This window comes from Grampus griseus (assembly GCF_964374135.1).
Source record: "Grampus griseus genome assembly, chromosome: 7".
Classification (NCBI taxonomy): Eukaryota; Metazoa; Chordata; class Mammalia; order Artiodactyla; family Delphinidae; genus Grampus; species Grampus griseus.
In genome coordinates this window covers 25395675-25421410 of record NC_139001.1, presented here as the reverse complement: position 1 = coordinate 25421410, position 25736 = coordinate 25395675, and the positions used below count along the sequence as shown (strand labels likewise).

At 35.1% G+C, this 25736-nt stretch overlaps 1 protein-coding gene across 1 annotated transcript in view; it reads right to left on the bottom strand.

Moving 5' to 3' along the window:
- Nucleotides 1-2634: 2634 nt before the first annotated feature.
- ERBB4 (erb-b2 receptor tyrosine kinase 4) overlaps nucleotides 2635-25736 on the bottom strand; it is a 687762-nt gene continuing 664660 nt past the window's right edge. The window contains exons 25-27 of the mRNA XM_082658716.1: nucleotides 10892-10939; nucleotides 9791-10088; nucleotides 2635-6952 (exon numbers count right to left, since the gene is read on the bottom strand). Of these exons, the coding sequence (XP_082514842.1) occupies nucleotides 6507-6952; nucleotides 9791-10088; nucleotides 10892-10939 (792 nt within the window). The 3' untranslated portion in view covers nucleotides 2635-6506. The remainder of the gene's footprint in view (nucleotides 6953-9790; nucleotides 10089-10891; nucleotides 10940-25736) is intronic.

The window sequence follows — 25736 nt, the reverse complement described above, 5'->3', positions numbered from 1 at the left end:
CCTGAGAGATCAAGAAATATACAGGAAAATGACTCTCACATTAGGGAAAAGGTACACCCCCCCCACTAATTGAAAAATCTGCAAATGGTACTCAAGAATCAGGTTATGTCAATACTTAGGAGGTATGATTTGCTTTCCTTCATAACAGCTACAGGCCCGGGGGAAACAGCTACATATCAGGGATAAAAATAGCAGTAAAGGCAAAGTGGTTTGGACAAGTTAGACTATTGCCTACAGGTATGGAACTTGGTTTTTTTATATTTGTACAAATGTAACCACTTATTGTGATATGGGTAAAACACTTAGAGTATTGAAAGAAAAATATCCTTAAAAAGCAAAAGTAGAGAAAAAATGGCAACCTATTAGACAACATGGATTTTCCTTTCAGTGAAACTGCACTCATTATGTATTTGTCAGAGGGATGAATGATCCAGTAAAGAGCTACAGGTGGTTCTCAGAGCTGAATAGCCTTTACCTTTATGATAATAAGACTCTTCATTTATCGGAAAAAAAAATATATACAGCAGCTGTAAAATATTTGCAATCAGGAGCAAAGTAAGATAAATAAAGTAAATAAGTTAATTTGCTGGCAAAAATAACTTATTATAATGTAAAGTCTTCATGAAAAGATTAAATCTAAAACCTACCATGGGTATGTGCACATACGTGAGTTTCAAAATTCATCACAGGGCTGACTCGACTCAAATTCCTACAGAGAAGGACATAGTAAGAGAATCGATCTTCATGGAAAAGCATAATTTTAACATCATAAAGTATGCTCTGTGCAGTCATTTATTTGAGAAATAATTTAAACAATGTCCAAATTGCTACTATCTTTTATGGAAAAGTCAGACATTTGAGGGCAGAGGCTAAATCAATGTTTTACAAAGCAGTGTGTGGGACCTCAGAGTTCCACTATGGCTTAAGACAGGCACAGCATCAAGAGGGCCGCTTTGAACTAGGGTGGCAGAAAAGTAAGGAAGATGGAGTAGTTGTGCCAATGGTAAAAGAAGTAAGGGCAGCATTTTCCTTAAGGTCCAGAGAGAAATGAATTGTTTCTGTGATTCCTAACAAGATAATCACTTACTTGCAAAGCTGACTGTCAGGGAGTATTTTCCAGGGGAAGCATGTGAAAACCTCCATGAAACTGGGGCTTGGAGTCTTTTCAGCTCATGACTAGAGAAGCATTTCTTCTGCCCAAAAGATCACCTGGCTGTGAAGAGGTGAGGCAGGGGTCTGCAAAAGTGACACATCCTACATTTTTTCACCTTTACAAAATCAGTGGGGCTTGAACCGAGTGTCTGAAAATTTTATTTCATAGAGACTTTTGTTTAATGAAAAGAACAAAGTAGCCCATGGTGCTAAAGCCATGTGTCCATATAAACTGAAGGACTCCTGATCCAACACTGTGCCCATAACAGCTTAATGTTTGCAATTGTGGAAAGAACTACTTTTGCAAAGGCTCTCTGGTATTAGAAAAATTGTATTAATTCTACCCAGAAGTATAAAAGCTGGCCCCTTTGTAATATTAGTAATATCAAGGTCTCTACTGATAGTGTTATTTTAAAATGATGCCCAGTCTACATCTGTATATCTTATTCGTTCTTAAGCAAATGGCAATCGGCAGATATAAGTCTGCCTTTAGGTGTCTGCATGGGTACCAGGCTGTCCTTCAAAACCATATGCATAAAGAGAGGCCCAGCAGAATTCTCTGCCCATAGGATATACAGTAGATTTAGTTTTCTGGCTTTTCAATAACTAGAAGCTTATCTACCTGGATTTCTCATTTGCCCTATTAAAAATCATCTGGCTATCAACTATTGTCCAAAACAATGGAAATACGGCAGTTTGAAATGCTTGCTTTAGCATTTATTTCTCAGAATATTGTTAATTAATTCCTTGGGTTCTTTTTGGAGATGGGAGGGTATCATAGAAAAAAGAAAGGATATGTCACAAATTAAATGCATTTTGTTTGTTTACTAAATGACACCACTCATTTTTTTGTCTCTGCATAAGGTAATAGAACATTTATATTTCCTTCACTTCATTTTGAAACCTCTTACTTAAAGTCATCTGTAACATATTTGCCTGTTAAACTCTACAAGGTGGTATTTGCAAAACAAATTTGAAAAATTCCTCTTTACACGTAATACATTTTACAAATGGTAAAGGAATAAGAGAATGAGAAAAAAATAATTGTAATGTTTTAAAGCAAGTTTTCTTAAGTGGAACCTGCTTTTTATATGCCCACTTTCAGCTCAACCTAACAAATAACAATTTTAAATGGCAAACATTTTTTACTATGCAAAATCCATCCTACATTTTCATATCCTGCATTTTATTTTGCTACATTATATTTTGTGGTTAGTTTTCTAGTGTGATTTATTTAATAGTATTAAAATCATTTAAAATCTGTTAACCTAACTAAATCTACATCTTACAGCATTATCATGGTTCTGTCCAGATATATACATGCTTTCATAATCACCTTTTCTATTACCTTATGAACTACATATACTAGTTAAATAACCAACATTTATAGATGGATGAATAATTCAAGTTTTGAAATAAAGTTTAGATAGCTCTAGAAAAACATGTATTTACATCCTTCCCTGTTGGGCTTAACCAATTTCCTTTTTTTTTTTTTTTTTTTTTTAATTTTTGACACTTCAAAAAGCATGTTGATAACCCTTTCAACTTCATGTAGGGGCAGCATCTCACAGTCCTACTGGTTTGTCCTAGGCATTGGAAATATACATGATCTTCATGCCAAGTCTTGATTTTACAAGGTATTAACACATACATTATATACACTTAGAAGAACACTGTTTCTCCTCTCCAGCTACAAATATTGTCATTCTTCCTGATCTACTAAGAAAACAATCTCAAATTTTTAGTTTATACATTTCAATCTGATTTGAGTTTTGCATTGTTTTTCATTCCATTTCAAGAATATTGCCCGAGAAAAACTTTCATCCTAACCTGTGCCACTAATATTTGGAAAATCAATTTCTACTCAGTAGTTCAAGCATCTCTTTGTGGTTCAGGATGCTTTGAGGTTCTGGGTCTACCTCGGTTTAGAAAACTTCTTTTCTCACCTGCCTAAGAAGCACTGCCCTAAACAACCATTTAATTATACAGTTTTTCTTACCTGGAAATAAGATTCCCCAAGATAGGTATGAGCTACAAGATTTGGTGATTTAAAAAATACAGTCTGTGTAATTTGACTACTAATTTTCTTTAAATTTACTTAATTGGTTCTGCATATTTGCACTGATATAACTAGCCTACAATAATCTGATATTCTGATGCACTTCACAGGTTAATTGGCATTTCAAAATTTCACTCTACTGAGTTGAATAAGTTATTCTTTGGAACAAATGAAACTTTTTTTTTCTCCCTCTCATACACTCTGAAATATGTTTTCCTAGGGGGACAAAAATAAATCAAAAGAGAAACCCTAAAACAACTGAAATCAAGTATGTGCTACAGAAATCATTCAAAAGGAACAATAAAGTTCTTGTGAAGCATTTTGGGTCATTTTGGATTATACTTGCATCTATCTCCAGTTATTAGTACCTTATGTGTAAGGGTCTTATGTTCCTAGGATGACAGAGACACTACCTTCACTGAATACATTTCTATTACCTTAACAGTAAAATAATTATTTTTCTTTCCTTCTTCAATATGTGATTCTGCTTTTCATATCCCCATAGAAACCATATGAATATTGTAAATCAGGAGAAAAAATCAAGTTCTAGTATCCAACAAGGATGCTGTCAGTGATGAGTTGGTACAGATTTATTTAGAAAGAGAGGTTTATATCTAAACTTTCATAAACACTGATGTGAGGACCCCTTTTCCTGGATACTCCTCTGACTGGGTGAAAGAGCTCTAAGCTATTAGGCTGTGGCCCCTGAATCATTCTGTGTCTTCAATCCTGGGAAGTTCATGTTTGAATTTCACTGGAAGAGCTCTCACAAACCCCACGCTTGCTCTACCTCAGCCTTTAAGCTTCCCTCACTTTTCATAACTCAGGAAGAAACCAATCCCAATTTCTCCAATGTTCCTGGCCAAAGACCAACATCTATTGTTGATTTAATGGTTAAGGTAGAATCCATATAGGACAATTAGCCAGTGATACAATATCCTTCTAGAACAGTTTGTGTTTGAATGATAACACTGAAACTATCCTATTTGCTAACTTCAGGAGCTTGTAGGGTGTTTCACTCATGTCCCACATGAGTTCACAGGAGATCTTTTAACAAAGAGTTGATTTTATATGACTATTCATAAAATAGTCCATGCAATTGTATTCCTTGAATTATATAAAAAAATTAAATGTCATGCCAAATAAATCTGGATCGTAAAATTTTAAAGTTAGGGATAGTATTGCATTTATCTTGGTGTTCCCCACATAACACAGTGCTTTTAGTAGACTATAAATAAATATGAGTTGAAAAAATAAGGGAGCTGAATGGCTAGATAGATCTACTTTTCAAAATAGGCAGAAACCTAGATTTCTTTTCATCCTTTTTCTCTAAACTCTCCTCTTTGCCAATAGAGATTTTTAGTCTAATTGCTTTCAATTAGGTTATACATTCAAATTTGATCCCAATACTTTAACATTGGAAAGAAATATTTTTTAAAAATTCCAAATGAATTGGCCAGATTTTCCTAAAAGAGAGAGATTTTTATCCAATTTTTCTAATTACTGACCTGAGGCCCCCTTTTCCTGAAAACTCATTCCTACTATTTGTTCCCATTGCTCATCTTAACTCAGTAGGTATTCTTTAAAGTGATACACAAGAAAGGTGGCTCTAGAACTAGGATGCTGTGTTTGAAGAAAAAGAGTTATTATATAAAGTATCAAAAGAGTAGTATGTTGGATATTAAAATAATTACATGAGAAGTTTTTTCACATTTATTTACAACTTTTGACCCAAGGACCTATCTATCAGCAGTGAATGTTTGTATTTCTTTTTATTATACCAATTTATGTGCAAAGAGTTACCTTCCACTTAATATAGAGTCTTATACTAGAAATTCCATGGAATTCAAGCCAATCCTTACTTGCATTCCTTCAAGTGGAGTATACAAACTGGACAAATTTCCTTGTTTAGGAAATGTGATATCACATGTTGATCATGTGCTGACCCTCTCACCATAATCCCAAAGTGTTCCAAAGTCCTAATTTGCTTGGTTTGGCATTTCCACAGTCTTTCTTTATCTTAGCTCTTTTTTTTAAAAAAAAAAGTACTTAAATGAATTATTTTGCTGGTTGCTTCCATATTGCTTCATTCAAAATCCAAAATGGAGTTCAGAGAGAGAACAAATAAAATTATAGCTTAAGTGCAAACTACATTTCTGAGTATCTGCCAAGTAGACATACCCAATCCAGTGTGTTTCTTCCAGTTCAATGGATTCCCCATTGGACCACCCCTGAAAGTGTCAGTAGTTTTCATGAACCACACAGAACTGTCTCTTAGTTTCCCTTCTACTCTTAACATTACCAACTGCCTATCAAGTACTGTCATTCATAGAGGGGAAGAAAATGTTGAAGAATGTAAAGGATTGGGGGGGGGGGATACATATTCAATAGTGTAAAACACAAAAGTAAGATTTGATGTTACATTTGACTAATATCTTGGCTTCCCCTTCTAATTCTAAAGACTGCATGTTTAAAATAGTGGCCATTTCACCATATTAAAATATTTCTTTTTACAATTCTTTCAATTTATAGCAACACCTAAGAAGGTTTGATGGAAAACTGTTTGCAATTATAAATTAAAGCTGAAAAGAGGGGAGAAAGTAATATGAAGAGACAGATCAAAGCAAAACAAAATTAAAAAAACAAAAGAGCTCTCCAAACATAATTACTAGTTATAACTTTGATGAAGATTCAAAACTTATGAAAGCTGATTTGGCCATTCTTGCTTGTCAAGATTGAAACTGTCTGAGAAAGAGATTGGATTTTCAATCTTAGTTACTATCATACATTATAAAAAAGGTTATCATTTTGTTCTTCTGGAAACATCATTAGGATTTCCAGGGATGCTGAAAATGTACACATCGGTTCCTGCAGCTTGGGTCTTTCAAGCATGTGCATTGAAATACAGGAAGGAAGGAAGGAAGGAAGGAAGGTAGGAAGGAAGGAAGGAAGGAAGGCAGGCAAAGAAAACAATGTAAAAAAAAAAGTTGGGAACTAGTTTGACAGCAGGCAGTATTGTCTCATATTTGCTGGTCCTTCTCTAGCTGTTCCAGTCTCCTGACCAACCCATGCAGAGAAATGAAGAAACAGTGTGGTTCCTCCTGTCTTTCTCTTTCAGTCCTTCCTTCTAATGTTCAAGTTAGATAAGCACATAACTATCATTGCATCTTGATATCTTCCACTGGGAAGTGTCAGAACTACTGGCCTTGAGAGTAGAGGGAAGACCACAAGAGAAAGAGAGGCAGCGGGGAAATTGGAGCGGGCGTCTCTCTCCACCTGAAAACCACTGCTGAGCTTACACCACAGTATTCCGGTGTCTGTAGGGTGGAGGAGGCAGCACAGTGCCTGGCTTCAGCGAGAACTCAGAGAGGTATTCAGGATTCTCTGCCACAATAGGCCGGATCCTTCCATTTTGTTTATAAAAATATTTTGTGCTGTACTCCTGCAGGTAGTCTGGGTGCTGAAGGGTGCTCCGAGGTGGCAGGCTGTGGTTCCAGTAGTCAGGGTTGTCGAATGCTTTCTTGGCCTTCTCTGGCACAGACAGTACGTTGTTCTTCAGGTATTCAGAGTTCCCCAAGGTGTTGGCAAAGGTGTTGAGGTACAGTGGCTCATTCACATACTCATCCTCTGCCTTGGGTGGACCATGGGAAGCACTGTGATATTCAGGATTATCCAAAGCTTGAAGGTCTCCATTTTTCCTCCGAGAGACAAAAGGGTTCTCCTCCACAGGGTTCAGGTATTCTGATGTAATACAAAAGTATCAGTTAACATCTACTTTCTGGAAAATGTTAATCAGACCATGGTTATATAGAATGGTTAGCTTCTTTTTCCAGGACAATAAAGCCACATATTTCAGGAATTTTCACAAAAATTTTTTGTTGATTACTACTATCATATGAAAGAGGAGTAAGTGGGCAAAAAAGGTTAGTGACAAAACAAGGCACCAACAAGGCCAGGGTCAGAGTCCCTGTCCCCTAGATTGTTCTTCTTTCTTTCTGCTTGCATTTGTCTCTCCTACTTATGGGGCCAGTTGTTTAAATGCTTCTATTTTCTAAAAGTTGGTAATTTATGTTGGAAGATAAGACAAACTATCAAGGTTAAATAGATTTTAAATATGGAGATTTTTAAAGAATATTGGAAGATCAAAATGTCTACAGATTAACTCCATGTCAAGATAAATGGATGAAGTGAAATAAAAGTAGTTTTTAGTCTACATAATTTGCTTAGAATGTCTGCATAGGTAACAAGGATTTGATTACAGATTTTCCCTCAGAAAGATTTACACACAGGAAAGAAAACATCTAAGGAAAAGACTCAACTAATCAAATAATATAGACATCTAACATGCCTCTATATTGACTTGCTTGACAAAATATATGCTTAACAATAAATATAACTGTAACATTTATTTCCAATAGCTAATCATAATCATAAAACAGCAAATTATTAGTTTGAATCATATGAAATTGCTATTTTGTAGGTTGAAGCTAGTCATATAGCAGCTATTTTGCATGATTCAGTCTAATAAATAGGTATTGGGCTAGAATAGATACTGGGCTAGAATTTTCAAAAATACTGCTAATTAATGCTGCTCTCCTCATGTTTAATTCTATTCCTATGTTTATAGTATAGAATATATATAGACATATATTCACATATATAGTAGACCCTCTTTTTAAATATATGCACAAAAATGACACTTTAGCTATTCCTACTTTGGTGTTGGGGTAGGGAGAGGGCATAACTGTTTGTTGAGATGCTACTATTCTGAAACAAACTTTCTATCCCCTATAATAAACCCGACATGTAGAGAGAAAAATCTCATCAACCCAGGGTTATTTTTTCCTGGATATAGGCCTACTGGATATAGTTAACTATTTAGTGTCATGTGCAAGTTAAAAGACAGTAATGAATATCCCACCATCATATACACAGATTACAGTTCAATAATTTACAAGGCACTATTATTTCATCCCTTTTTACAATCCTGTGAAAAAGGAAGTGCAAGGTGTATTCTTCCAGCATTATAGACAGAAAATTGAGATTAAATGATGTATGAAGGATATAATTTGTGTTGAACTAGAATTCAAATTCCCTAACTCCTGTTGAATAATCTTGTTCTACTGCACTGTTTTCACTATTGCCCCTACAGGAGGAGGCTGAACTTCACACTTCATCATAAGTTTTAATTTGAATGGTTCTCAAAGCTACTGTCATTTTAAGAAAAATATATGAAAAATACCTATAAGGGAGTCAGAATTGGATTTTTCTTATCAGAGTCCTGAAACTTCTTAATGGAAAGTATAGGAATGTCTATACTAAAATTCTCTACTCTCTGAGAACTGGGCTGGAGTTCTACATAAATGTGGGTCTCTTAGTTTAGTACTCAGAAATAAAATCTGGGGATGGTCTACAGTGAGTCTACACAGACTGACTTGCCTTTCTCTTAGAAGGTTCAAGTTACCTTTTCTCAAAGCAATCTGCTTATCTATTGTCCTGATGCAAATTTGTATAGCCATGTAGTTCTGTAGATAGGAATAATTTTATGGTTGAGTTGAGAATCTTCCCAGAGAGCATTTCACTTTTAGGCATCTGTCAAATCTTCTCAAAACCTACATTTGTGTCACTATTGGGCTACTGTCAACATCCAATTCTTCGTTACAGTAATACTTTCATACATATAGAGGTGGATATATTTTAATAGATTATTGACAATATGTATTTACGCATCCCTTAATTGCATACTATAAAAGTGACTATAACTGCATATTAAGTGCGACAATGGGCCTTTATTCAGTCTTAAAATACAGTTTACTGTGACACTTAGAAGACTCTAAGAAACAGTCACCGGTTTTTAATAACAATCATCCATCTTCTTTTTCTGATGCTGTTAACATAAAAGGAAAGAGGCTTTCTCAAATTGAAATGTTATCTGATTTGGGTGTTTAACATTTCTACTACTAACTTTGTAAAGTTACTTCTGTTCTTTGTAAAGGCACAAGCTATGAATATTTTCAAGATGTGATGGTATACATATAAGTATATGCAGGGTCAGAACTTTAATTTTTGAAATGTATCATACAAGAAGTCATAATTTCTTATAATAAACTAGGTCATTAAATGACACCATTTTAATGCATCAATCAAGTCTTTTATTGGTGCCATTGAAAGCTTTGGACATTTTTACCAACAACATCAGTCTTTATGATCTCCACAATAAGTCCAATGGAGTAAGGGTTCTGAAATCTTGTGATATGCTACCTCATTCAAATATTCCAATAAAGATATGTTTAGCTCAGTGCTTCTCAAGCTTGATTATGCATAAAAATCACCTGGGGATCTTGTTAAAATGCAGACTCCTATTCAAGTGGGGCTTGAGATTCTGGTTTCTAAAAAAGCCCCTAGATGATGTGGACGCCTTTGATTCAGAAAGCTTACTAGGAATAGCAGCAGCCTAAGCCTTTTGTGGATCACACATTTTACATAGGCAGATAGTTTGGCAATTTCCCTTCCATACTTTGCTTATTTTGATAGAGACAAATGTCGAGTGGCAATCATTTCTGAACATTCTGCTTGTACCTTGTTTGGGTTTGTCTCGCATAGGGGTCATGTAACCTTCTTCATCCAGCTCTCCTCGTGGGCTCCGTTCTGGGGCGAACACTGTGGGGTCAGCGCTGTACCTCTGCGTGCTGCTGTCCTCTTGGACGTGGGGTGCCACGGACTTGCGTAAGGTGCCGTTACAGCAGGAGTCATCAAAAATCTCGGCGGTAGCCCCCTGAGCAACTGGGGCTTCTGGGATTGTGCTGGTGGTAGCCCTATAGGGCATGGGCACTCCTTGTTCTGCAGCAAAACCCCCATCTCGGTACACAAACTGGTTCTGTCAATAGTAGAAACACATTTGGACCAAAGGTATTGTTAGGAATAGCTGTCAAAAATATGGATGTTAATAACCAAAAGAATATGGAAGTTTGTCTTTCAGAGCAAAGTCAGAGTTTCTTAATTGAGTTTTTCCCCCTAATAGTCAATGAGTTTGAATTAGACTAGAAACACCTAAAATTCCAATTTTTCTTATAAAATAAATCAATTGTGGGAAAACATTTTGGAAATATATATTTTAATTTTACTAACCACCTAACACATGATCTAATAAAAAGTATTTCATGTTCCTATCCCACAACTGCCTATTTTTAATGTAAAAATTCAAAGTGACTTTTCAAGACAAATGGCAATGTCATTAACTATAGGCAGTTGCCATTAAGAACAGAAGTACAGTGATGCAGTTTGAATGGTGATGTTTCCTTATTGCCTTCTAGTCTGTGGTTACTGTGACTCTGAGTCTCTAGTATCTAACTAGAGAATCACCACTGAGATTCTGACTTTTTAGCCCAAGACCTATAATCGTGGAAGTAAAGATAACCTCTTTACCCAGAAGCATGATGTATGAGCCCAGGTAAATTCTTCAGATAAAAATCAAAAGCTACTGTTGATGCATGATATCTCAACTCTGGATTATCTACTGAGATAAAACATATCTACATAGGCAGGTACACAATCTACAGTAAATTCTTAACTCACTGTTGGCAAAGGCAAAATGAGGAAATTATGGTGAGGCAAGGGAGGAAACATGATAAGCAAAGACCAAAAATCCTAAAAGATGAAGGTTGATTGTGAAATACTTACTCCTGACATGGGGGTGTAGGCAGGAGGAGGGCTGTGTCCAATTTCACTCTAATAGGAAAGAAAAATGGAATGATGGATGTAATAAGAGGTAACATGAATGAAAAAAAACAAAAAAGAACAGAAAAAAAAAAAAAAGAAAAGCCACATGAGTTGTATGAATCAAAGGGGAAAACATGCACAACAGTGACGTTTGCTAAACAGTAAAATTTTATGCACTCTGACGACAAGCAAGTTTATTTATATTTTCTGAGGATGTTGAATATTTTAATTCAATCCCTGTAAAGAAGAATTATATAGAAAAAGTAAAATTTTAAATGGATTAAAAATAAAGTTGACAATAAATGTTCTTCTGATTAACCCTGGAAGAAAGGGAAAAGCAGTAAATTAACTTGAGTTGTAAATGAGGAACCCTTTCCTTTGTTACATGTTAAATAACTGGAATGGCCACATACCACAGCATTAACTTTCCTCTCATAGGAAGAAACTTATCTAAAATGAGATAGAGGTGGACTTCAACTTGCCTGGAATAATTTTTGCTATCAAGTTACATTTATTTTTCCCCATTTCAGCAAAGGGTCAACTTCTTAGCCTCTTTTATAAAAAGGTACATAATATTTTCTCATCAGTCTTTTTTTTTTTAAGTGAAGAAAAAGCAGAAAATCTTGGAAAATCGTTTCTTTACTGGAAACATGCTTTGCATACATTAATTTTATGTATTTAGAATCAGTTGAAATTAGATTGCAATTAATAAAAAAAGACAGTCTTATGGCTTAAAACTCTAGCCTATGGGTTAAATAAAAGTCAATATAAAAATATGATAAAATATTAAGGACAACGTTCCTTATGGTAAGTACAGGGGATGTATGAACACAACCTCTGTTTCCTAGCTAAAAATTTTATTTATATATATATATAATCAATCATTTATTAAACACATTTCTTGAGAAACCATGGTCTATGTATGCGCCAGGCACTCTTCTTAGCACTGGAAATAATGAATAATGCAAATAAAAACAGTTGAGTTTATGAACTTTGCATTCTCTACCTTCTGGTACAGAGATGACTAAAATAAACCTGAAAGACAACGTCTTGAAACATCTGTGAAACAGGGCTAAATCTTATTCCAGATCAACGTTTTTATAATTTAGAGATTCACAGACTAATCTAAGAACATGGTCCCATGGAGATTAACCGTTTAATACAAATTAATAACAACTAGATAATATAGTTTTCCTTAATTAACTTAGCCTGCTGGACGAATCAAGGGACAAACTCTGAACCCCTACACTGAATTTACATTTAAACTCTGCCCATAACTGAGTCAATTACATGATGGCATAGAAAATATTTATCTCTTTTCTTCTCTAATAACATAACTAACAACACATTGAAGACTATGACATGGAAAGTTAGATATATTTAATATGCACTGCATAGGAGGTGCTTTTGTACAATAGACAGATTGTTGTATGGTATGTTAGAAGCTCCAAGCTCCAGTCCCAATTACAAGTGATATGGTCAATCGTGAAATATCTCGGACCCTCATTTTCATCCTTGGCCTATTTTATTCTTAATGAAGATAAAGTACAATATTATATATAGATGAACTTTTTAAGCTCTGCACTATTATACAAATGTAGGGAATATGTGAAATTTAAATGTTCACACCTGCTAAGTCAAATGTTTAAAGTCAAGCAATCAAATTGCCAAGGCTTCTCATCAAAGAAGCATTTTAAAATGCCTACTTGTCTTCCATAGCACCTTAAATATAGGTACATTTTGCTACCTTTTAGAGTGTCATAAAATAAAATTCATTTGTTCATAAAATTTGAGAAATAAATTTTCCATATAGTCCAGTGATATGTAAAATAGAGGGCTGGTACAAAAATATGACACCTGCCTGCTGGACCTTTATCATATTACAACCTTGGCCTTACCCTATCATTAAACCTGGATTATTTGGCAAGCATTTAGCAAATATTTATTAAATTGCTACAGTGAAAGCACAGGAATTACGGTAGATGCTGGAGATACCATGATACACTAGGAGAGGCATGTCCAGTGGCCTTTTGTAATTTACATTGTACTATCAAACATTACCTGAGATTATTAGAAGAAAAGGTAAGAGTAAGGTGAGGCTGGAGTGAATTTATTTCCATTTCATGATTAGATATTAAAAGGCAACGTATTCCAAAATATTCATAATCACCAGTGTTCCTTTGACCTCTTCTTTTGCAAGAGTTGCTATACTGGGTAATGTTCGATTAGAATCACGGCTGAGGAAACAGCACTGCCTGCTGCACATTTAACATTTTATAAAACTTGAGAGATAAATGATCAAAAGAATAACTCACAAGTCATTCTTCATCAGGAAATACTTTATTATCTATATTCATTACCTGGGCTAGACCGCCTTCAATGGTAAAGGTGTTGTATTAAAAATAACTAGATCTCTTGCAGTTAGTCTGTTCCAAGACACAAAGTGCAGCCACGCTTTATTAGAATGGATCCGCTGTCCTTGCTTTGACAAGTCTTTCAGTCAGCAACCTGCCAACTCTGTATCTAGACACACTGCCAGAGACCATCACAGTAATAGGAGTGTCTTCATGCTTTTTCTAGTTTTCAGCATTAAAATGGAAAAAAAGCTAAACAAAATTCCCTTAGCATTCATTGTTTTTAGGGTTACTGGCTGCTTTTTATGTTTCTGTTTCCATTTTTTCCATTTGCCTTTTTTCCCTTTTCCATGATAAAAAGCACCTCATTCATATCTCCCTGGAAGGGCAATGCAGCTACAAGGGAACATCTGTGAGGCCAATTAGCTGGGCTGGAAATGTGATATAATTGTTGTTTAAATATATTTAAATTACATGTTAATCACTATGTCATAATTTATAGGCTTTGAAAATAACTTTTTGTACTTGAGAGCCAAGCCAGATTTTACTTGTTTTTGCTGTTTTTAGTTTGTAACAAGCTCTTCTCTTTCCCCACACAACCATCCCCCAGTTCCCCACGCTTGAAAAGCTGAACTTTTAATATTGGAAAGAATGACAGCTGCAAGTAAATTGGTTGAGTAAAAATTAAGATCCCCACAATCAGAATGAGCTGCAGTGACCTTAACGTTCTAAGCAGAACAAAGCAGTGCTCTCAGTTAAAAGGCTTTCATTTTTTTTTTTTTTATTGTGCCACTTTCTGCTGTCTGTCAAAGCCCAGCTTTGACGATCTTCAGGAAGCAGCACTGGGTACATCTGTTCAATTAACTGGTGAGGGGATTTACAGTCAGCAGGACAAAGATAGAAAGAGGTGGGCTATGAACTGGCAGGTGATCTGGAGCTTGCTCCTGGTGGGGAAATATGTAAGGGTGATGAAGAGAGTCAAGTTTAATTTGTGGCCACAATCACTGGGACACTGTACGATTAACTCGGACCCAAATGCCAGGGGTTATAGAGAAGGCAAATGTCAACAAATACATCAAATACAGTATTAAGTGCACTTTTGGATACATCATGTCCTAAAATTTACTTTTCAGTTGAATGATAAAGATTTGAACCTTTGTCTTACTACATGTATTGCATTTCTCATATTTATCGTATTAATTAAAACGTATTTATTTTATATTATTCCTGGGAAATGTTTAATTGTTAACTAGATGAACTGTGTCCTGTGATATTTTTCTAAATATTATACAAATGTATCTTCTTAGGAGACAAACAAAAATACATGCTTAATGCCTAACTTCTACCTAAATTAAACATGTGCTTAATGAGAGAGAGTTGTTTTTAATCTTCAGATAATTGTTACTTGTAATATTAACTATAGAATTAAAGTTTCTAGGGCCAAGAATCACTCTAAATCCTTTTAACTAAAATGGCACGTGTCTCTATAAGACGGTGCTAATCCACCAGCACTGATATATTACCTAGACACTTCCACATAGTAATTATTAAGGGTTCTCAATTTTTTATCCTCCTTGGAATATATCCTTAACACTCTGATGGGCATTTTTACATTTCACAGGTCAGGTAGCAGATAGATAAATTTTTTTTTCGTTTTCTTTCGTTACGTACAATTCCTGATGTATGGTTATACCTCTATATCTTTTTTACAACTAAGTTCAATATACCAGCGTTTGAGACATCTGGATTTTGAATCTTCATTTTCCATAAGGCAACCAGAAGAAAACAAGCAAAATGTGTTCATATTCCCCAAACCAGTAAGAACTGGGGAAGCCTATTGCATCTAGGCAGCTGGCTCACACACACACATGCATATGTGTGAACACATATGTTACACAAAATGCCTTTTGTCTCTTTAGATATGTGTTTATTTATTAATGTACTCATTTATTTATTTAGTTTGATTACGTGAGATGCTACTTTAAAAAACTTTGTTTTTACACACACACACAAGTTAATAATGATAATATAATAATAAATAAAAATATATTATAATGATATAAAATTATAATAAATAAATTAATTAATAATAATGACCCTAAGCCCCACCTGAAGGAGTATTAACTTGTGCTTTCATTCTTTGTTCACTTTTCACTAACCCTAGAACTTAATTATAAAGTCTACTCCTTCACAGATGAATATATTACTTCTCTTAGGAAAATTGAGAAATAGCAAGGGAAACCAACATGTATTGTATACTTACCATATACCACAGACTAAAATATTTTAGGTTTTATTTATTCATATGACCTTTCAAGGTAAATATGATTATTAAAAATTATGACTCCCATTTTGAAGATGAGAAAACTGAGCCTCAAGGAAAATAACAGTCTTTCCCACGCACACACACAGCAACTGGCGGCTCTCTGAATCCTACATCTTTTTATTATGCCACATGTAGATTTTGACTTTAGCATTTCTATTTTCTGTTTCCCCTCCCTCTGCCCCTGCATAATGCCTCAACTCTTCTCTCAAATAAGATTTCATGGTTTCCCTTTCTTATGAAAAATGAATCTGAAGGAGAGATTCGAGAAATTAACTAGCCTTAGTTATAAAATACTGAAAATGCCTTACAATGTTGCCCCTCCCATCTTACTTGCATTTTAATTTACTACAAGGACTTAAACAGAAAAGGAACTAAAAGTAGAATGTTAAGTGCTAATAGAAGATATATATATATATACATACACACATTATGGTTTTAGATCAACAAAAAACGACTGTTAGGGAAGAATACACACACACACACACACACACACACACACACACACACACACACACACACACACATATATATGTATCTCTTACCTGGACAAGAGCAAAAACCAACCCTGAAGCAGGAGGAGATGGTTTGACATAATGGGAGAGCACAAAGATCTTCCATGACAGCACTCTTGCTTATGGATTTATTGTTCCTAGTCCAGGACTTAGTCAATAAATTCCTCTTCTTGCTCCACTAAGGGTAAGTAAGCTATTGTAACCCCAGGCAGCAGTTCCTATAGCCTTTCCAAATATTAGTAGAACAAGAAGATATTCCTTCTTAAAATATTCATGGCTAGATGAGTCAACAAAATGGGAGCTGAAAACTCCTCACTTCATACCTTTCGGTTTTAAGTGTGTTGGTATTACATGATGAAGTTGAAGAACATTATTAGCACAGTCAAAAAAGAAAGGATATAAAGAAATGTGATTTTACATTAGTGCCAACATTCCTTAGCTTCATTCAAGATAAGCAATAAGAATTCTGTCACCTTTCTTGAGATTAGTAATCATGTAGAATTTATATCTCTTCATCCTGGGTGCAAGTTCTAAATGTATTTTTGTTTTTAGTTCTGGCAACTTTCTTTTGCATTTCTTTTGCCTCTTTATTTTGTTTACATTTCTTTTCACAAGCATGTTGTAATATCTGAACCTTTTCCTAATTATCACTTAGCTACTAGTTGACATATGTAGCTAGAAATCTAAAAAGGAGAACTTCCAGGGGGTTCCTTAAACATATTGCGACAGTTCTTTTCAGTTACAGAGTACACAGCTATTTTTCCTAATTTTTAAACTCATCCTTGAGAACATCTAGTTCAATTGCACTATCTGTTTGAGTCTAAACGAAATCATTAAGCCTTTACCATGTCCAAATTCTTAGGTACTCTAATTCTTCAAGTACATCCAAAAGTTATCTGTCTCTGTGCTTGATTGTTTTTTATCCCAATATCATGAGGATTATTTAGTGAAGACTTCTTAGTACATGAAAAATGCATTGAGGTCAGGCAAGTTTTGAAGACGAAAATACCATAGACATGGAGCAAGCAGCCACATGAGGTCCTTCTACCTCTAGGGTTACATTCTTGAACTTTTTGTCATTAAACCATGTGACTTTTAACAAATTCCTTAATCTCTTGAACCCTCAGTTTATTTAGCTCTGAAAAGAAGAATGGGGCTATAAAACAGGTAACGGGAAAGATCCCTTCCAACTATCAAATTATATGTATGTAAAATGAATATTCTGCATGAAGCCCATACCATTGATTGCTAAATATTGTAAAATGTGATTAGCATTAAAGCAAAGGCATCTTATAAACTTTTCTCACATAAACTTTTTAAAAGTATATTAATTATTTTTTTCTTTTTTCCCTTTTCTCTAAATGGAGTATCTATGAAATACCTTAGACTATATGCAAAATATGATTATGCTCTAGGGAGGCAAGACCACATTTGGATGTGACTAATGAAGATAAAATTTTGAATTGAAGTTTTATAATTTAAATTTTCCATTTTACTGATGGATACACTGATGCTCTAAGACGTTAGGTTAATTTTTCAAATCACACAACTAGTTAGCAACAGTACTAGAAACAAGATTCCCTGAGACTCCCTTTAATGTACATCCCATTATACTTACAGCCTCAAATTGGCATTAATAAATGATAAAAAGTCAGTTTTAGAGTTTTGGAGGTAAATTTGATGTTTTTCAGAAAAAAATATTTTCCTCAATAGAGCCAAAAGCATTTGCCTTAAACCATGATGGCATTTATTTACAGTTGAAACATATACTGATATAGTCTTAAAGTGAATTTAATGCAGCTTTGGTTATAAGACAAATATATACATCATTTTTTTCTTATTGAATAGGCTATATGTTTATTAGACAAAAGGGATACCCTAATATTAAGTACTATAAATAAAAGCTGTCCTTATATCATTTGATTAAAAGCAGTGTTGATTAAAATGATACTTTACTTACAAAACAGATTAGCCTCCATGTAGAGAGAAAATATTATTTAAACCTTCTAGCTATAAAAGCCAGTAATTATACATATGCTTATTGTCAGTTGACATATTTTCACTTTCATAGTATTTATCTCTATCTGTGTAATTAGATAATGTATGGGAAATACAGAAATAGTTTAAAAATTAAGTAATCTATAGCCGGGGTCCTCAACCCCCGGGCCGCGGACCGGTACCGGTCTGTGGCCTGTTAGAAATCAGGCCGCACAGCAGGAGATGAGCGGCGGACGAGTGAGTGAAGCTTCATCTGCCTGCCCATGGTTCCCCGTGGCTCGCATTACCGCCTAAACCATCGCCCCCGTACCCGGTCCGTGGAAGAATTATCTTCCACAAAACCGGTCCCTGATGCCGAAAAGGTTGGGGACTGCTGATCTATAGGGCAAAATGAAAACAAACAAACAAACAAAATTATAGACACTCTGAATGTCATGAATGCCATTACTTTAGAATTTGAAATGCTAAGTCTTGGCCTGGGTATAATAGGTTTCCTTTTATACTATTAGTAAAGACTGACTTAAATCACAATTTGTGTGTTTGTGTGTGTGTGTGTCTGCACACATGTGCACATGTGTATATATGTATTCATATACACATTAAGAAAATTAATTGCTTAAAACAAGATAACAAAGTTTTACTTAACTCATTCAAACTAACACATTTTCTTTTACAGGTTGTTAGCCCATTTGTGGGCTTGTTTTTGCTTTGTTTCCACTGTTTTTCACATGTGGATATTATTTATCAGCAAATGAATCGTGTTCACTGAAATACCATTTACAAAGGTTCTACTTGGAAATGTTTGTTTAGTGGTTATTCAGAGTTATTCTATTTACTTGCAAATAATAAGCAACAGTAAAATACTTTATATTTCAACCTCCTCTTTAGCAATAATCCAAGCTCTGGAAGTTTTATTATACATTCAAAATAACAATGACAGTATTTAGAGCAATCTGTGTGTGAGAATGTAAAAAATATGAAGGGCATAGTTTGTGTGTTAGGAGATGGAAAACAAATAATATAGAAAACAGAATTGCAAATTTTATAAATCTAATTTTGGTACATAGATTTTATTCAGTGTCTTAAATGATAGGTGTTGGTAACAAGCAAACAAGTTACCAAAATACAGATAACACTTTCAGTGTTCCTATCATTTCAGTGTGGATTAGGTTGGATATATCTTGTTATGCTAGTTTATGCAAACTGTTCACCAGATAAAAAGTGAATTGGTTACAATGGTTGATTTGTCCAACTACTGCTCTTTAAGCTAGCAGGTGGCACAGCTGTTGCTGTACATAAAAAGATTTCTAACAGTCCACCTGGAATTAGGACATCTGGTTTGTGCGAGCTGATCTGAATAATGTACTGTGCATACTTGGGTACAGCTACTAACAGAGCAAACAGCACATGGCTCTCCCATCAGCCCAGAGCAAACACCAGTTACATTTCACAAAAGCTGGCTGCTATTTACAATTGTTCTGAGCCAAAATGAATATCAGATTAAAGGCAGTACCCCAAGAGAAAAAACCTCTCCCCGAGAGCTACTTGTTGCCCATAGTCTAAGGAGTTTTTACCATTTTCAAAAATCCCCCAAATTTGATTTTCTTGCATATAAAAAGGAAGAAGAAAAATATATAAAGAATTCCTGCATCTATTTGTGAACCACTTTGGAATTTCCTAAAATAAAAAATGACCAATACTTCTTAGTTTCCTATTTAAACCGTTTGCTGTCAAAGTCAACCTAGATTAGCCAGAACCATGGTCATAATAGTTTCCTTTCAAGTTCTAAAATGGCTAACAGTTTAATAAAAAATATGAAGAAGGCAAATAAATATAATAGACCAGAAACTGGACAGTCTAATTTAAATCTGACATGGATGCCAGAGATCACCCAATTGCTTTCTCCCTATTTTCAGCTATGGTAATAGAGATGGAAAGCGACTTTCCTCAAGGTCACGCAGCTAGTTACTAACAAGCAAAAATCAATGGGCCCAATTAGAAAAATATTTTTATGGTTTACTATGAAACAAAAATCAATCTGCTTGGTATCCTTAGATTATGTCTGCATAGCTTAGTCAGGGGCAAGCCAGGTGAAACTCTAGAGCAATGAAGTCTGATTTCTACATTTCCTTTTCAATTTCAAGCCCATGATTTTTTACTCCTCCCTGACAGACTCCAGAGCCCACTGATTCTTGTCCTGGTTCTATAGGAAATGGGACCATAACATCCTCCCATAGAAGATGTAACATTCTGAGTCAGTAACTTACACGCCCAAACCTCCTCTCTTATCTACAGCCTTATCCTCTTCTCGGAGACTGGGCTGTAGTTAGGCCAGAGGGCATCCATGTAGTCTGATTAATTTGGGGAAATTTTCTCAAATTGGTGGTAGTAGATCATAATAGCCCCACCTCAAGTAACACTGAACTATTGAGTACCAATGTGTACTCACATAATTAACTGCTGACCTGACATCTCTACTGGAATGTTCCATGGTTTTTCAAAAGTCACATTTTCAAAATTGAAATGAACATCTCCTCTCCTGACACTAAATGGAATTCTCTTATATTTTTTGTTTGGTGAATGGTATCAACAAGTTATCTACTTGTGTAAGTTAAATATCTCAGTGTCATCTTTGACTTCAACTCTATCTCACTCTTCATAAGCATCCAAAGTCTACCCATTTAAACATCTTAATACCTCAAGAATCCAACCATTTTCTCCATCCTCATTGACACTATTTTAGTTGTGGTTTTAAGGTGCCATATAATTTATCATTCTAAATGGAGATTTTGAGGGTAAAAGAAAGTGCTATTAATAATTAAGCCAGGATAATAGACGTATACCAGGACTCTCTAGGGAAAACAGGCACAGCACACGTGATGAACTTAATGATGACCTAATTTCTTGACTAGACTACTGTAATAGTTTTCTAGTTGATCTCCTTGATCTTTATCTTTCCTTTTACTCCAATCTAATATTCACATTTCATCCCCCTGCTTAAAAACCTACAAGACCCCTTCTTGCCTCAAGTTAAAACGAGTCTCAATTTCCTGTGGCACTGAAAGCTTTTGGTAGCTATGGTTCCTGCCAATTTCTCCAGCTTCACCTCTCTGCTCTCTCCTCCTATGCCTCCAGTCAAACAAAGTGCTGGCAGTTCCTCCCATGGTCCATTACCTTTGTCACCTCCAGTCTCTGCCCAGGCTCCAGCTGTTTCCTCAATGCTCTTTCTAGCTTTTTTGCCTTGATTACATATTAATTCCATGGAATGTTATCATTGCCCTGATTACACTTAGTTTTTGATTCAAAAATATCATCCAGAACCTATTCTGTGCCCCATGTGAATAATTCAGCAAACGTATTATAATTGTTTATTTACTTCATTGGTATGTCTTCTTTCTTATTTAGAAGAGGACTTACTTAAATTTACCATTATATCCTTGATACCTAGCACAGGCAGGGACATGGACATGGTGAATGTTTAGTAAAAGTATATTGAATCAAAGGATGGTTAGATGGAGAAGATATTTAAACCCAAAGTTTGGCTTTATTAATGAGAATCTCAGGGCCTTCAGCCAGGAAGTGGGATATGTTTTACAGAATAAAGGATTTTAGCATTCCTTAAATTATATATTACACACATCTTATTCTGCAGATACTCAGGGTGAGTCCTAAATTGAAATTGAATCCCAATACAATTATCTGAATATTATATCTTATCTAGTACACTCATTCTTCCTGTCAATTAGGTACTATTTCTGGAGGCATTGTTTAAAATCTTAATACTAATGACAAAAAAAAGGTATTTTTACAAATAATGAATGGTTACAGATGAAATGGATATTTCACATCTAGTTATAAAGCTTCAGCATTCTGTCACTAGTATGACAACACTCACTTGAGACATCTATGTTGAGACATCTATGTATTTCCTAATGCTTTGTAGGTCTAGGAAGCTCAGCCTTCTGCTTTATCCTGAAGAATATAAACTGTTAAGTAAGAACAACAGGAAAGACAAATCCTGAGGATAAATTGCCTGTAGGCGGATGGAGAATGTAGTTTTGACCCATAAGATCAAACACAAATCACTACAAGTATCCATTTTAAGTGGTACATACCACCCACCTATATTTCTGTGCATATCACAGAACCTATAGGGAAGAGTCATTTTAAATGTTTCAAAAAGGCTTTTTAGAATAATAATGGCTAAATAGTATAGAAGATCAAAGTTATAAACAGATTAAATTCTAAATGTCTAGGAAAGGAAGAAGCTACATGAGAAGAGCACTTGATTAGGGAAGAGAACTGCCACCCAACAGCTCTGCCGCTGTAGATAAATTTTCCTCAAAGCTTAGTGTCCACATTTGTAAAATGGAAATAATAATGTCTGTCTGCCCGCTTTATGAGTTTTATAAGTTCATGTTCATGGTAAATATCTTTGAAAAAAATGTGTTATATAAATGTGCAACATGATATTTTTTTCTAGTAATCAAAAAGAAAATACAGCTGAATGCTGACTTGTCCAAGTAACACTCATACAACACCATACTAAACGCTGCAAACCAAGCAAGCATATGTTTCTTGTATACTAGAATAAAAGTATGCAAACAGCTACCTATTTTTTATCTGTGTGATGATAGAGTTCATTTCGCAAATTTAGTATCACATGTCATTTGAAACAACTGTCAAAAGGAATTGGTGTTACTGATACAAATAAAAAATAATTCACAAGTTTCAGTTGAATATATATATATATATAGAGAGAGAGAGAGAGAGAGAGATTAGTACATCATTTAAAGTAATCGTAGAACATTTCTTTGAAAATAAAAAAAAATGATATGCTTTTCTTAGTACAGCAGTAAATCAAAGCAAGACCCTTCAGAGATCTTTCAGCACTTAGACACAGAAAGGTGCATATTAAATATTCAATAATAAATTCCTTAAGCTGCTAGAATGAATTCACTGAATGACCTAACAGTAGAGATTATGATGAATTGAAATAAAATCTTCATTACTTTTGTTTTCTTTAGATGATGAGGGTGCTAGAGTCAAGGGAAGTCAAACATTAGAAATTCCCATCTCTAGAGAACACGGGTTGGCCTTGATTTTCTTGAACCATTTCTACACATCCAGACAGACTCCTCATAATAAATGTCTCAGAATTCATGCTGAGGCATTGTCAACAGGCCAAGAAGTCCTCAGTCCGGAATGTGCACTTAGATTAAATGTTTCCTTCCCTGCTATCACTGATGTTTTCAGGGAAAGCTGGCACATTAAGAGAAGCACATAGTAATATAAGAAATGTTTGAACTCTCCTACCCTGTTTGGTGGAGAGAGAATTCCTATGTGTTACCTCTTTAATAAGTTAAGATTTGAAGCATTTTATAGATTTTAAATGTATGCTAAACACTCTTAAGAAAGACATGTCTTGGAAAGAAAGTAGCTAAGTTACAGAAAAGTGCTTAGCTTTGCAATCTGAAATAATTTGATAAATGACTTGGAGTTGGGAAAAATAAAATAGATTAGATTTTTCCACATATTGTATACTCCAGGCTTTTTCCCAAGGTCTACCAAACAAACAACAAAAAAAGTACTAGACAGACAAGAAAAGCCCCTAGTTTATTTCCCAGGCCACTTTGTCCTTTATTATGTACTAGCACAATTATTATTTATCATTTCTAAAGAAGATATTAAGCCAAGGTGCAGCTATGTTCTGACAAAATAAAATATTAATACTTGATCTTATGAACATAATCAAAAAGGAGACTGTGGTTGGTTGTCTTTCATGCCATAAGTCTTAAACGCTAAACGTCCCAGGCTCTCATAGGAGCCTTTACTCTTTTTATTTGTAAGTATATATCCAAGAGTTTTACAAACTGTATCTATTTCATATGTGTTATCCTTTAGGATGCAAGCTCCTTAAATACATAACCAACTAGTTGTATTAGTATCTCTCTTCTTTCTCCCAAATTTACTTATCTAAATATTAAAAATATACCTAGTAGCTCAGATTTTGCCAAAAACAATGCATGAGAAGAGGATGTTTGGATCATTCTTATGACTGATCTCTTAAATTCTTATTGAAAGATAGGTAACCAAAAGCTCAGGTGAGAGCAATTAGGAATAAAATCAGCACACTGACAGCACTTTTAGGATGTTAATCCAGTCTGTTGCCATACAGAAGCATACTGAATGTCAATTATGCAGGAGGAGAAGATATTTCCAAGGGAGCTTGATGTAACCCCAGGTTGTGAATTATTTGTTTTGAAATGCCTTCATATTTTCCTGCTTGGAAATTCTGGTCAAGAGAAGAGCAAAAACAAGTAGCAAGCTCATCCTAAGCATATGGTCAGGTGAACATTCATAAAATATTTAGCAGCCCACAAATAAAATTTTTAAAAATGCTACATCACCCGCCTCCAGAAGGGAGGAAGGAAGCACAATAAATAAAGGGTTGTTTGTTATTATATTAAATTTCCGGGGTCCACCCCATCCAACTTGAGTTTCTAAATACCAGAAGCCCCAAAGGAAGTTTTCACTAAAGTGCTATTTGGAACTAGGAACACAGACATAGGAATTCTTTCTCCACCAAACAGGGTAGGAGAGTTCAAACACTACTTTACTATCGCTGATGTTTTCAGGGAAAGCTGGCACATTAAGAGAAGCACATAGTAATGCAAGACATGTTTGAACCATCACTTACGTCAAACTTCTCATGCAGTCTCCTTTGACTCAGGAGAGAATCAGTCTTTGTTTTAGTTCAGATTTTAAAAAGCAGTCATAATTTTCTCACTAGAAGCAAAGCTGGCCTTGTTACTTCCCTCTTAAAAAAACCAACTTGTTCAGATGACCCCAGATGCATTCTGTTTGCCCCTATTGTAACACTTTTCTCATTGCATTTTATTGCCTAGCTACTTATCTGCAAATTTCTTGAGGGCAGGACTGGATGTGCCTCTAATGGGCAACCATGGGATTAGATACATAGTAGACACCTTAATAAGTGTTTGATCAATGAATAAATGATTGAATAAATAGATGCTCTTCGATATGTGCCTGAAATAATCAGCTATTTGAGTGAGGTAAGTGAAAAATTTTGAGTCTGATTTAGTGAATAAGCAGCTACTAGTAAGACTATTCAGATAGTTCCTTAAAGATCGAAATTAACAGTTATGAGGAATTTAATGATAAATTAAAAAGTTAAAATTATTTACTATTGTATTCATCTCTTTTTTTTTTTTTTTTTTTTTGCGGTACGCGGGCCTCTCACTGTTGTGGCCTCTCCCATTGCGGAGCACAGGCTCCGGACGCGCAGGTTCAGCGGCCATGGCTCACGGGCCCAGCCGCTCCGCGGCATGTGGGATCTTCCTGGACCGGGGCACGAACCCGTGTCCCCTGCATCAGCAGGCAGACTCTCAACCACTGCGCCACCAGGGAAGCCCTATTCATCTCATTTTTAAAGAACTGAGTGCTGAACTTATGGCAATGATAAAACAGCAAAAACAAACAAACAAAAGTGGTCAGCAGCAGAATGAGAAGCAATGCATCATTGTGGTGAAGAGTATGGCCTCTAGGAATACAGAGCCAGGTTACCTGTTCTGTCATTTAATATCCATGGCTCA